The sequence below is a fragment of the Microcaecilia unicolor genome, chromosome 2 (genome assembly GCF_901765095.1).
Source record: "Microcaecilia unicolor chromosome 2, aMicUni1.1, whole genome shotgun sequence".
In the NCBI taxonomy this organism is placed as follows: domain Eukaryota; kingdom Metazoa; phylum Chordata; class Amphibia; order Gymnophiona; family Siphonopidae; genus Microcaecilia; species Microcaecilia unicolor.
The window spans coordinates 29,365,077-29,377,827 of record NC_044032.1 but is presented as its reverse complement, the minus strand read 5'-3'; the positions used below and the strand labels follow the sequence as shown (position 1 = coordinate 29,377,827).

Sequence of the window (12,751 nt, the reverse complement as noted above, 5' to 3'; positions counted from 1 at the left end):
ATTGAGGCCTGGCTGGCTGCAGGGAGACTGCTTGTGAGGTGGGTAGTGGCTAGAAAGTTTGCTTGGGAATTTCTTGCCTTTGTTCCTGACAAGGAGGTTACATTGCGAACAGGAGACTCATGATGTCAAAAAGCTGAAGTCAATTAGGTTGGAAAAGGTACAGCGAAGGGCGACGAAAATGATAGTGGGGATGGGACGACTTTCCTATGAAGAGAGGCTGAGAAGGCTAGGGCTTTTCAGCTTGGAGAAGAGACGGCTGAGGGGAGATATGATAGAAGTGTATAAAATAATGAGTGGAATGGATCGGGTGGATGTGAAGCGACTGTTCACGCTATCCAAAAATACTAGGACTAGAGGGCATGAGTTGAAGCTACAGTGTGGTAAATTTAAAACGAATCGGAGAAAAGTTTTCTTCACCCAACGTGTAATTAGACTCTGGAATTCGTTGCCGGAGAACGTGGTACGGGCGGTTAGCTTGACGGAGTTTAAAAAGGGGTTAGATAGATTCCTAAAGGACAAGTCCATAGACCGCTATTAAATGGACTTGGAAAAATTCCGCATTTTTAGGTATAACTTGTCTGGAATGTTTTTACGTTTGGGGAGCATGCCAGGTGCCCTTGACCTGGATTGGCCACTGTCGGTGACAGGATGCTGGGCTAGATGGACCTTTGGTCTTTCCCAGTATGGCACTACTTATGTACTTATGTACTCCCTTTTCCTCTCCTCCACTCAGCCATCATCCCTGTTCACCCAAAACAAAGCAAACAAACCTCTGAGCTGCTCTATCCAAGTTTCATTCTTTATTTGTAGCATTTCTATTTGATCTCACTTATATTTTCAAACATGCCGGATTGTGCAGCATACAGATGTACCCAGGAAGTATTGGTTTCATTGGTTAGAGTAGTAATTAGTTCTAAATTGTAAATCATTGCGTGTTTGTTTGTTTATTTTTATTAGGATTTATTTATGGCCTTTTTTGAAAGAATTCACTCAAAGCAGTGTTTGGAGGGGCTGGTTATAGTGACCCAGAAGCAGAGATGTTTTCACCTGGTAAAGGGCTACCAAAACACAGCTTAACAATCAGACTTACTATTTATAAGTACAATTAAAAAAAAAAAAAAAAATTAAGTTGATACCTGGGAGCATTTAACATCATTGTTTTTTTTCCTGTGCTCTACATCCAAAGAAAAAGATAGCATATGGAAACTTGCTCCTTTTGTTTTATGGCATGTAGTGGTATATTATAAAAATGCACTTGTTTTCTTTTATTACTGCTATTTCACAGAGCTTCCTTCTTGCAGAAATTCTGTCCTGAGTCAGTCTAAATGTGCCAACTTTGTCCAGTTCAGCACACTATTAGCTGCCAAGTTCATACAAAATTATGTTCAGTGGAAAATAAATCTGTTGGCTCAGTCTGCTTGCTATGTGAATATTCCATCATTCTTCCATTATTGCTACCAAGTATTTCTTATCAAGGGCAATTGCTTTAAACTTTTTTTCTAATTTGTTTATCCAGTCTACATTTTATTTATTAGGATTTATTTACCACCTTTTTGAAAGAATTCACTTAAGGCGGTGCACAGTAAGAATAAATCAAACATAAGCTTTGGACATGCACATGGTTTTTGCTTTTTAAACCCAAAGGTGAATCTTAAGGGTGGTTGAACAGTTAGGTATATACTGTGTTTCTGACTTTAGTTGTTTTGGACTATTTTGGTCCTACTGATCTGTACATTTGCTGTCTAGAATTTCAGAAGATGGAATGAGAAAAATTAACATTTGGATGTACTCTGTTGAAGATGTTTACTTTTGCAATGTGTGTATGGATGCCTATTCTGGTGTTTGCATGTGATAATGTTTGAATAGCTGCCTATACTTATGGCTATGATTTCTGAACATGCAGCTTTGTTAAAGGACAGACACTTATAAATGCCCAGTTGTGTGTATATACTAATCTGGGCGTCTAAATGGCAGATGACGTTTAATGTGAGACAAGTGCAAGGCGATGCATGTGGGGAAAAAAGAACCTGAATTATAGCTACGTCATGCGAGGTTCCACGTTAGTAGTTAAGGAACAAGAAAGGGATCTGGGTGTCGTCGTCGATAATACACTGAAACCTTCTGCTCAGTGCGCTTCTGCGGCTCGGAAAGTGAATAGAATGTTGGGTATTAGGAAAGGTATGGAAAATAGGTGTGAGGATGTTATAATGCCGTTATATCGCTCCATGGTGCGACCGCACCTTGAGTATTGTGTTCAATTCTGGTCGCCGCATCTCAAGAAAGATATAGTAGAATTGGAAAAGGTGCAGCAAAGGGCGACTAAAATGATAGCGGGGATGGGACGACTTCCCTATGAAGAAAGACTAAGGAGGCTAGGGCTTTTCAGCTTGGAGAAGAGATAGCTGAGGGGAGACATGATAGAGGTATATAAAATAATGAGTGGAGTGGAACAGGTGGATGTGAAGCGTCTGTTCACGCTTTCCAAAAATACTAGGACTAGGGGGCATGCGATGAAATTACAGTGTAGTAAATTTAAAACAAATAGGAGAAAATATTTCTTCACCCAACACGTAATTAAACTCTGGAATTCGTTGCCGGAGAACGTGGTGAAGGCGGTTAGCTTGGCAGAGTTTAAAAAAAGGTTAGACGGTTTCCTAAAGGACAAGTCCATAAATTGCTACTAAATGGACTTGGGAAAAATCCACAATTCCAGGAATAACATGTATAGAATGTTTGTACGTTTGGGAAGCTTGCCAGGTGCCCTTGGCCTGGATTGGCCACTGTCGTGGACAGGATGCTGTGCTCGATGGACCCTTGGTCTTTTCCCATTGTGGCATTACTTATGTACTTATGTTTCAGACATATCCACCTACTTTCTCCCATGATATGACTGAATTCTATTATTTTGTCTGCAACAAAGCTACTAAGTAGTACACTTAAAACAAATTGGATAAAGTATTTTCAGTAATGCCTTTTTTTATATGTTCCATGGCTGGTAAAAGGGGTGTGGTTACTATGGGAGTGTGGCTGCTGTAGGGGAGGAGCCATAAATAGTGACCCTGCCCCTAAAGTTGCACTGCATGAGTCCAGTACCTTTTTTCTTACAAAAAAAGCACTGGGTATTCTATACATGAATATTCAGTGTTGGTATTTAGATGCTGTCTGGTGCTTAATATCCAGGTTTATCTTGCCTCCTTGTGGTCCTAACTAGATTTGGGCTGTTAACCCATTAGTACAGTGCTTCTCAACCCAGTCCTTGGGGCATACCCAGACAACTGGGTGTTGAGGATACCCAAAATGAATATGCATAAGATTTGTACGCCCTGCCTCCTTAGTATGCTAATCTATCTTGTGCACATTCATTGTAGGTATCTTGAAAACCCAGCTGTCTGGGTGTGCCCCAAGGACTGGGTTGAGAACCACTGTTAGTGGACTGAATATCACTTCTAAGTAGGTAAATGGCAACTCCATCTAGGCTCTGTCCTAGCACTACCCAGATACTGCTGTCAGCCCATATTTTTAGCACATTATCCAGATAATGCTGCTAAATTTGGTTATGTACCTAGTGAGCAGGACTTTCCTGGGTAGTAGTGACTCTTGTCTGGATATGTACTGAGTATCAACCACAAAATTCTTACCTGTGGTAGCGGTGCATTTAAACTGGTGAGGCACAGATTTCTATATTTGGATGATTGATGGCATAGCCCCCTCCTATGATATATATTTGACCAGCAAGTTAACACAACCGTCCCAGCGTTAGAATCACTAGAGTTCGTAATCAGCTACCCCATTTCATCTCACTTGAAATTCAGAGGAGATCTACTCAACGTAATTCAGGCAAAAAGCCCTTTCTAAAGGGTCTGTGTGTGTGTATATAGATATGTATGTATATATACACACAGACCCTTTAGAAAGGGCTTTTGCCTGAATTATGTCTATTATATATATATATAGCAGGGACAACAGGGTTGGAAATATTTCCATGAAGCATGCTTCTCATATTTTTCCTACCATGCACCTCCTCTCTTGTTATCACTCTGTATTCTGCTAAGGTGCTTTAATGATGCAAATATTTTTTGGTTATAAATTACTTTAGTTACAAGGTTTCATAGATCATTTTCTTAATGGTTATGTGCACTGAAATCTAATGACTGAGCTAGTTGCTATGTGTACTGCTGACTAGTGGTGTAGCTGTAGCTGTAGTTGAGTCGTGCTTTTAAATCAGGGACTTATATCTAGATATGCTATCACACTTGGTTTAATTTTATTCTCTCCAAAAAAATGGAATATTTGGGTACTGTTGCATTCAAAATACGCCAGTCCCTGTGTGTCTGCCCTGGTAGGGAGTGAGTTGGGAAAGATTCCACTTGTTCAGCACTTAAGTTCTGCATGTTTAACTAAAATGCCATCCATCACAGAACACGGCATGTATAAAATCAATGACATACTTTAACAAAATAGACAGCAAAAGCTTTTTAAAATAACTTCCTTAGTTGCCACCTAAAAGATACATAGTCTCTACTTAAGAAGACAGTAAATTCAGTTTCAAAGGTCCAGTTGCAGAAAAAGCAGTGGAGGTGTGTTTAAAGGTGAGATAAAAATACACAGAAATCCTGCTTTTCCTGCCTTCTTTCTCGGTCCCATTTGTTTTCACCTTAACTATCCACACCCCTTTCACCAGATAAAATGCATATCTGTGATGAGGTCCTACATGGCTGCCCATTAGATCTAAACCTGGAAGGGCCATATAGGAAAACACATATTCATATGGTATGTATTTAGTATTTCCCTTACCAGGAAAATGAGTTACATGTGCTATTAAATGACAAACATTCCCTATACATGACTCTAATATAGGATTGGGGGGGGACCTCATGTTCTGTTCTTTTTGAATCGTAGGAGCTTGGACCAGAGAGGGAAAATGCATCATCTTGACCTAGAACTAAGAGCAATCTCTACTGGTCTGAAAGCATTCAAACATGGTTGACAAAGATCTTAATCCAGTCAAACAATCAAGTAGCAACTTAACAATGCTATCCAAGCGTACTATTTTCTAGACAGTGAACGGTAAAAACAACACACAAAAAAGAAAACAAATTATATAACAGACGCAAAGTGTCAACAATTAGAAGAAAAAGCATAAATTTGAAAAACTGATCATCGTTTCAAAATCTACTGTAAGCAAAATCTGACTGGGATGGATTGGTGTGAAAACATTTATACTGTGCTCCTGTTCTATGGACTGCTCTTGATGGCTTGATGTAACAGAAAATTGAAATCACGATGTAACTGCTTTTTAGCTTGAATTTTAAATATATATTACTTTATTGTACTTAGCCTTATGGCTTTCTGAGAAGGAAACTTTAATATGAACAAGAGAACCAATTTCCACTTAACAAAATGAATGTGCTAACAATCAAAAACAAAAAGTGGAAGAACAATCACTTTATAAATCAAAACCATAATGTATTAATTCTCAGAGTGGAGGAAAAACCTCATTCACCCGAGCAGTGATTTTCTCAAAGAAATTTGACATAGCTAATATCAACCGGACTGTGGTATTATAGGTTAAACTACCTCCACTCATGTTATTTGTTCAACAGTCTAAGGCCTCAATACTAATAAACAGGATGAAACTGCACCTATCTTAAAGATCCAACTGGAGCCTGTTTCACCAGTGGCTTCTTCGGGGGAGGGGGGGGGAGGAATCATCATACTTAAGTGACTATAAAAAATGGAGTCACAAAGCAAAGATAAGTACATATATAAGGCAGTCCAGGACTCGCTGTTTCAATCATTGCTATAACTTTTCCCCACAGCCCCTATGAGTCAAAATGGTGCCAACTTGCCTTGTGGACACCACAAAATATAACCACTGCATCATACAGGAAGTTGTCATCATCCAGTCACATTCAAAAAATATCCTATGTAATCCAATCACCATCTCATCACAAAAACACGGTCCAATCAATGGCGTTATTGAGGCTGCTAGGGTCTAAAACATGCAAGCAATTAATCCATTGTTCTCATTGCATGAGCTTACTGTGTCGCCTCCATGGCGGACCACTGTCACATGATCAATAAAACACACAAAATCTTCAAAAATGGGTTGAGCAGCAATACAGTGAGCCACTAACTGGATTCTCGACTTGAGGAGTCGTATTGCTAAACAATGTTCATTCTAATGAGTAATGGCTAGATGGTCTTTTGTTACATCTACATTTTAATATGTACACAACGTGATCCATCTTAACAGGTGTTAAAACATCTGATAAGACTTATTGTCCACAGGGTTCGCAAATGAAGTGAGTGCTTCCATCATAGGGCAAGATTTACAGCGTCAACATCTTTAGTGCCCGAGCACTGGTGTTGACTCCTGCTCCAATGATGGCCCAAGTAACATAGCTGGACTCAATAATTTTCTTAGTTTTCTGTTCCTCGAAAAAGCTACCCACAAGGTGTGAACTCAAAAAAATGGAATGCGTCCGCATAATATCCCAATTTCTTCTAATCATGATCGCCACCACTTCCCTCCTGACTTGAATCTCAATATGAAAGTATCAGTCTTGTCACTATGAGACATAGTTGATTTACTCAAATCTTTTAACATATCTAGGTTGTTAAATTTTGTCTACCAGTAAGCTGCCTTCGAAACATTCTTAAGATGTCCAAGTCTTTGCATGAGAGGGGCTAACACATGAGCCTGTAACTTGAATTTGTTGTCATCACAAATCCTGTGAAAATGTAGAAATCCTGAGTAGAGTAAATTATTCAACCAGTGGGGATGGCAGTTGGTTTCTTATACACTTTGATTAGAAAATGGTCAATTTTTTTGCGAAATCTCAACATACACCAACCAGGATTTGTTGAAAGATGCAAGTAAGTCCACTATGATGTCTCATGGTGACAACTGATACTTTTGTTTTGAGATTCAAGTTGGGAGGGGAAGTGGTGGCAAATACCATCAGAAGAAATTGGGATGTTATGCAGACCCACCCTGTTTTTTGTGATCACACCTTGCAGATAGCTTTCTATCCAGGGACATAAATCTAAAAGAAGTACCATTTTTTCACACATGTAACCTCTGCACCCTTATATAGACATGGATTATATATGCAGAATGTAGATATGCATGTCTTGCAGAAAGCAAGGCTATGCAATGTCAGTCGATATGGGATTGGCTTATAAGGCAACAGTTCAATTCTACATAAGGCCTACCTTAACTGTGCTGAAAAGGAGGTCTTAAACATCTGACTTAGTGATAGGGTATGCAAAAGAACATGGAAACAGAGAATTTTGACACTTATTCTCGGTGGATGAGAAGTCTGTCTGAGAATGGTGCCACCAAGAAGAAACTTTAAATGAACTCAACCCAAGGAAGTGTGCTTGTCGTGGAAGGGTCTGCCAAGTGGTCTCAATTTGAGGTGAAATTGAAACATTGGGATACTATCAAAAGAGAAAGTTTGCAGGGTGATCTCAACTATCAGCATCCAAACAAAAGACCAAAGCGCTTGCCATCATGATGAAAATACCAGATTTTACTGGAGAGGTTAATTGGACTCACGAGTTTATGCATAGAAATTTTGTCAGGGCCAGAACCACAGTTCAGAGGCTACCAGAACATTGGGAAAAGAAAATGGTTAACAAGAGTCTTAAAGGTAATCTTTTACCAGGAAGCATTTTTAACATGGACGAAGTCCCTGTGGCATTCGCCACACCAGCAACTAGAACAGTGGCTGAGTGAGGCAGCAAAACAGTCTCAATTACATCAACAGGCCATGAATGGAGCAGTTTCACTGTTAACCTGTGATGCCGATAGGAGGAAATTGAAAACATTGTCCATTTTCAAACACTCAACTATTCCTCATGAAAACTTTCCTCTTTGTGGTCGTGATAGTCAACAAAAATGGCTGTATGAATGAAGTCATTATGAAAGAGTGGGTTGATAAGTGCTTCCATGCTCGATCTGGTGGATTTTTTGCTCAGAAGTCTTTACTTATATTTGATTCAATGGCAGCCCACAAACTTGAAGATGTTAACAAAAAAAAAATCCCTGGCGGGCTTACTTACAAACTACAACTGCTGGACATCGCCATCAATCACGCATTTAAAACGCTCATAAGAAAAGAGTGAATGTGAGAAGGAACTCATTCATTCTCTCCTTCCAGTATACAGTGACGCACAATATATACAGAAGTTTGCTGTTGGGTAGAGAGTGCTTGGAATGCTGTGAAACCAACTACCATTATCCATGGCTTTCAAAAGGTAGGCTTACTCGAGAACAACAGCTTTACCATATTCAGACTCCAGTGGTGATGAAGAATGAAATGGGAGATGACGAAGCTGAAGCATTTGCTGAAGAACATTTTGCTGACACTGACTTTAAAAGCTTTACTTCTGGTGATGAAGAGGAAGATGATGCCCAAGAAATTTACTTTTCAACTTGTGAATGATTGGTGAAATTCATTTGTAATTGCTATCTTTTTGCTATTGGTTAAATAAAGATATACAGTTTATTACTCAATTCGCATCTCAGTCTATTGTCTGGTAATGTAAGGGCCGGGGCTGACTTGGAAATAGAGTAACATGGGAGATAAGGGCGGATTATAAATAGTAAATCTAAATCCTGTTCTAAATTTAAAATAGTGTATAATCTGCGGGTTATATACTCAAAAATATCGTATTGAATCCAGCTCTGTTATTGGGCCATCGTTGGAGCAGGAGTCAACACCAGTGCTTGGGTACCATAGATGCAGACGACGTAAATCTTGCCCTATGATGAAAGAACTCCCATTTGTGAACCCTGTGGATAAGTCTTTATGTATTGAGATGTTCTAACACCTTTAAGGCAGATCACATTGTGCACATATTAAAATGTAGATGTAACAAACTATATGTTGGCAAAACTGTCTGGCCATTACACAATAGATTGAATGAACATCGTTCAGCAGTACTATGACTCAAGTTGGGAGTCCTGTTAGTGACTCACTGTATTGTTGCGTAACCTGTCCTTTGAAGATTTTGTTTATCATGTGACGATGGGCTGATGTGGAGATCACAGCAAGGAAGCTCATACAGCGATGGGATTCATTGCTTGCATGTTTTAGAGCCTAGCAGCCTCAATAACACCATTGAATGGATTGTGCTTTTGTGATGAGATGGTGACTGGATAACGTTGGACATTTTGATTGGTGTGATTGGATGACTTGACTTCCTGTATAACGCAGTGGTTATATTTTGTGGTGTCCACAAGGCAGATTGGCACCATTTTTGATTTGCATAAGCTGCAGGGGAAACGTTATGGCATGATTAATACCAGTTCAGGATTGCCTTATGTATGTACTTATTTTTGCTTTCACTTGTTTTGACACCAGGTTTGTTTTTATAGGCGCTGAAGTATGATGATCCCCTGAAGAAGCCACTGGTGAGACAGGCTCCTGTTGGGATATTTTTTTTTTTAAAGATAGGTGCGATTTCACTCCTCTTATTATCATTAGGTAACATAGTGACATAGTAGATGACGGCAGAGAAAGACCTGTACAGTCCATCCAATCTGCCCAACAAGATAAACTCATATATGCTACTTTATGTGTATATCTGACCTTGATTTGTATCTGCCATTTTCAGGGCACAGACCATAGAAGTCTGCCCAGCACTAGCCCCCCCCCCCCCCCCCCCCTCACCGGCTCTGCCACCCAATCTCCACTGAGCTTCTGAGGACCCATTCCTTCTGAACAGGATTCCTTTATGTTTATCCCACGCATTTTTGAATTCTGTTACCATTTTCATCTCCACCACCTCCTGCGGGAGGGCATTCCAAGTGTCTAGATTGTTGAATTAATACCATTTTCATGTTTGTTCTTTACCTATGATGCTACAGCCCGGTTGATATTAGCGGTGTTAAAAATTTGAGAAAATCACTGCTTGGGGGTGTGAGGGTTTTTCCTCCACTCTGAGGATTACATTATGGTTTGATGATTTGTGTTAGCTTTTGAGAAGGAAAAACAAAATTTAATAAAACCTGTAACAATGAAGTATATTTGGAGTGATGTCTTCAGGGGGCTAGTTTTGTGCACACCCATGGCAGTTATGAACCTCACTACTAAGCCAGGGTAGATATGACCTGTATATCGTTTATGGTGAACATCAGCAGTAGTACTTTGTATCTGTCAGAGCTTCCTTCTGGAATTGCAGATGTTATAAGTATAGGCAGCTTTCCCTTAGCTGCTTTGGTGCTTTCTGTTTAGACCAAGTGTGTGGTAGTTTTTCCCCTAGCTGAGTAAATTATCTAGGCCAGGAATTGAACTGTTGTTACTTTTCTGGCTGCACGTTACTCTACTTCCAAAACAATGGTCCTGTGTATTTATCATAACCACTTATGTAATTCAGAAGTAAAGTCCATGACTGTTCATTTATTTATTTATTGCATTTGTATCCCACATTTTCCCACCTCTTTGCAGGCTCAATGTGTCGGTATTAGTGGATAGTAGATTAGGAGAGAACAGTTACTGTTACATAAAGAATAGCATAATCGAAGTTTAAACAAGTAAATATAAGTAGTAAACAGTACTGACAATGGGTAAGGTGGAGATGCCATGGAAATTAACGTAATCAAAATTTAAACAAGCAGATCTAAGCAAAAACATTGTTGATAATAGGTAGGTTGCGATGTATTACATTTATAGTTGCTGCTTTTATTGGTATGCTTTGTTGAATAGGTGGGTACATAAGTACATAAGTAGTGCCATACTGGGAAAGACCAAAGGTCCATCTAGCCCAGCATCCTGTCACCGACAGTGGCCAATCCAGGTCAAGGGCACCTGGCACGCTCCCCAAACGTAAAAACATTCCAGACAAGTTATACCTAAAAATGAGGAATTTTTCCAGTCCATTTAATAGCGGTCTATGGACTTGTCCTTTAGGGTCTTCAGGGATTTGCGAAAGTTAGTTCATAAGTATTTTTTAAGCTGCGCAGCAATGCGTTCCATAACTGTGTAGTCAGGTAAGAGAAGTTTGACGCATGCATTAGTTTGTATTTTAGGCCTTTACAACTGGGGAAGTGAAGATTAAGGAATGTTTACTTTGTATTAGTGTTAAAGGTTTTATTAGATCAATTAGAAATTTCTCAAATGTAGACCCCTAGTGCTGCTTTGGCATGAGTATGCAATACATATGGGCAGAAATGAGTTGTGCTACAGCTTGTAGGTAACAAGTCTTTATATTTGGCTAAAATAATACATTTTGACTAACTTCGATTATCTTCATCAGGCCAGTAAAAAGCACAGTTGTGCTGGATTTAGATAATTGGATTTTGTCACTTGCATTTGTCAATACAGGTCAGTTAAGGATATTGGAGAAGGGTTTTGAAAGAAATGATATACAACTTATAATGGATGAGAGAGCAAGTATCTTTTGGTATTTTTTATTCAGTCATCCTAATTTCAAATGTTTGCCCCATATTTGTATATATTCAAGTGAACTAATACAACAAGAATGGGTCATTGCTTAAGGTATGTGTGTGTGTATATAAGCATAATTTTCATAAAATATTGGAACTCACCTTTGTATTCTTGTTTTCAGGACTATACTGCTGAGTGTTATCTCCTTGCTTAATGAGCCCAACACCTTCTCTCCTGCCAATGTGGACGCCTCAGTAATGTTTAGAAAATGGAGGGACAGTAAAGGAAAAGACAAAGAATATGCTGAAATCATTAGGTAAACTGTGCAAGAGAAATAGGAACATAGATGCTTTAAAATCTGGTGCATTTATCCCACATTGACCATTTCAGTTTTTATATTTGCCAGACCATTGAGTACCAAGAGCAGCAAATCTGAACACAATTGCTGCTGTTTTCAGTGCTGTTCAGTGATCCAAATCCATGTTAGACATTCTCATCCAGAATTAATGGTCATGGTAGGAGTCAGAAGTTAGGTATTCAAACTGATTTGAAGCTTTTATATCTCAAGGACATTATGTGTAAAAGACGTTCTGAAAGTCGGTTAAGTTTCTTCACTACCATGGTTGTTCAGGTTATTCGATCTTTCAAACTCTTTATCCAGCTGTTAGGTAATGTTTTTTTCTCTTCTCAAATAGTTCAACTAAATTAATAGCCATTATGCCATCTGCCTTAGAGCCTAAATTCTATATCTGGAAAGTAGTAATACATATGGTCTTATCAGAATGATTTTAAGGAAAACATTTTACTTAATGAAAATTGTGTTCTTGATCTAAACAGATGCTTATCGTAATATGGGCTATTCTGTGTGGGTTTCATTTCCTTGGTGGAAACATCACTGATTTTTTTGTGTGTATGTGACCATCTCTGGCAGATCCAGATTTTGAGTATGGCCAGTTTCTCAATGCTATGGGTCCATCAGCAGGCTGAAAATGTTACATACGTTTGAACATCTATAACTTTTTATTTCACACAAAGGTACAGGGTTCGGACTGTTATGTTACAATTTATTCTAATAGGATTCCTTAAAACCTAATTTTGTTTCTGATGACTTTAGTCACCTTTTCCAAGAGATGGCTACTGTGGTACCTGTAGTTTTACTGCATATGTGCGCGCACACACATTTTAAAAATAATTTTATATAAATAATTAGGGCTGCACGTTAATCATGGTTAATGCTGCAATTTAACGTTTAGTCACGATTTAAATATTGCAGCTAATTAAATTAATTGTCAACACCCCTGTCAACAGTGTGATCAGCATCTCTCTGCACTGTCCTTTACCTTCAAAGTTGC

At 38.9% G+C, this 12,751-nt stretch overlaps 1 protein-coding gene across 1 annotated transcript in view; it reads left to right on the top strand.

Moving 5' to 3' along the window:
* The window catches only part of UBE2R2 (ubiquitin conjugating enzyme E2 R2), a 155,097-nt gene that overhangs the window by 99,663 nt on the left and 42,683 nt on the right, over window positions 1–12,751 (top strand). Inside the window, exon 4 of the mRNA XM_030192873.1 lies at window positions 11,581–11,715. Within this exon, the coding sequence (XP_030048733.1) occupies window positions 11,581–11,715 (135 nt within the window). The remainder of the gene's footprint in view (window positions 1–11,580; window positions 11,716–12,751) is intronic.